The 1,756-nt window shown below is 45.8% G+C and overlaps 1 protein-coding gene across 1 annotated transcript in view; it reads left to right on the forward strand.

The window, feature by feature from the left end:
- Positions 1 to 744: 744 nt before the first annotated feature.
- The window catches only part of LOC150056406 (uncharacterized), a 3,099-nt gene continuing 2,087 nt past the window's right edge, over positions 745 to 1,756 (forward strand). The window contains exons 1-2 of the mRNA XM_090342866.1: positions 745 to 804; positions 949 to 1,221. Coding sequence (XP_090198992.1) covers positions 966 to 1,221 — 256 coding nt within the window. The 5' untranslated portion in view covers positions 745 to 804; positions 949 to 965. The remainder of the gene's footprint in view (positions 805 to 948; positions 1,222 to 1,756) is intronic.

A 1,756-nucleotide genomic window follows, 5' to 3' on the forward strand; every position in this document is an offset into this window, starting at 1 on the left:
TCCGCTTGCCTGTCTGCATACTGACTGTGTAGTGAGGTCTCTAAGATGCAGGAAGATCTACTGATTGGTCAATCCATATTCTGCATTAATTTAGAAACCATTATTAAAATCCCCAGTACATTTAATATCTTGATCCAATCTAGAAAAATCACACCTACACACACCTTAAGATTCAGTTTATATGTATCACTCCACCCCCCACCCTCACCCCTTGGCTCTAGCATCTGAGAGGGGGGAGAAAGAGAGAGAGAGAGAGAGAGAGAGAGAGAGAGAGAGAGAGAGAGAGAGAGAGAGAGAGAGAGAGATGAGAGGAGATGAGAGAGAGAGAGAGAGGAAGAATTTAGCTGTTCTTGATGTGAATGTGAATATCAAATCTGGTCATTCCAGATATCTATTTTTTTTTAAGAGGTGAGCTGAATTAAAGATCCAGGATCTTTTCCTTTAACTTTCGTCTCTTGGAGTTCTGTAGTTGTGAGTGATGTGCACGGTTTTCCTCCCTGTACTCCGTAGGATTTAGAGATGAGGATAATGATGCCAAAGGCTGGGGTAGAGGGGAGGTGGAGAATGGGGGGGAGGGACGGGAGGGGAAGGGTGGAGAGTGGTAGAGGAGGGAGGGAGGGAGGGAGGGAGAGGGAAGGAGGGGGAGAGAGAGAGAGAGAGAGAGAGAGAGAGAGAGAGAGAGAGAGAGAGAGAGAGGAGAGAGAGAGAGAGAGAGAGAGAGAGAGAGAGAGGCGGGAGGGGAGAGAGGAAGGGAGGGAGGTGGAATTTCAATTCTTCCACTAAAGCGTTTGCGGAGACTTCAAGGTATAATCTATCCCAGATCCTTTCCCAGAGAGAAACTTGGCGATCACGTTTTCACATGATGCTCACGCTCAGGGCGCTTCAATTATCCCTCCCCCACAAAGATAGGTGGCGCGTGTTTCAGGGTCTCTCTTCTCTCCCCTACAGAAAAGAAAAAGAAAAAAATGTCATTAGAAGAGGGCGTAACACGTCAGTCCGTCCCCAGGTTTGTGTTTCCTGGAGTGGCCGAAAAGAGATCAGTCCTAACCTGCTCCGCAGGAATAACGGTCCTGCCTCCCGGACACTCTTGGCGAGGTTTTGTACAGTTTGCTCCGGGAGCTGTTTCTTCGCTTCCACCTTTTTCTCCCCCACACTTCGCGGCTTCTTCATGCTTTTTCTTCCTCACCATTTCTGGCCAAAACTACAAACAAGACTTCGCAGGTAGGTTTTCCCCCTTTCTCCCCCCTCTTTTTTGTTTGTTTAGTTTTATTTTTGCCCTCTCCTGGTGTTCCTGTCCTCCATTTCTAATTTTCTTCTTTTGAGTGGGGATGTGGTCTGAAGTGAGCAGGGCTGTCTGTGGGTAGGAATTTCAGGTGGGTTTAGCTGCTTTATCGTATGCTTTTCCCAAGAGTGGCTTCCTTGCTTTCTCTTACTCTCTCACTCTCTCCTTCCCATTTCTCTCCTTTTGTCCCTCCCCCAAATAATCTGCCCTGTACCTGGTCCACTCAGGTAACCCAAAGGTGGCCTTTTGCTACCCAGCCTAAGGAAAGTTTTATTGAGAACTATATGGCTGGAATAAAAACTTATCATGGAATAACTTCTCTATTTTCATATCTAATTCCAATTCATTATATTCACCAATTAAAACTTGGCAAATATCTGCTAATAATCATAAAACTTGTTTGATATAGACCTACTAAATTCAAGAGTAAGTCTTTCTCTAAGATATGGCAATCCAACCTCTCCCACCCAGGGA

This window comes from Megascapheus bottae, chromosome 12 (genome assembly GCF_031878675.1).
Source record: "Megascapheus bottae isolate mThoBot1 chromosome 12, mThoBot2.hap1, whole genome shotgun sequence".
Taxonomy (NCBI): Eukaryota; Metazoa; Chordata; class Mammalia; order Rodentia; family Geomyidae; genus Megascapheus; species Megascapheus bottae.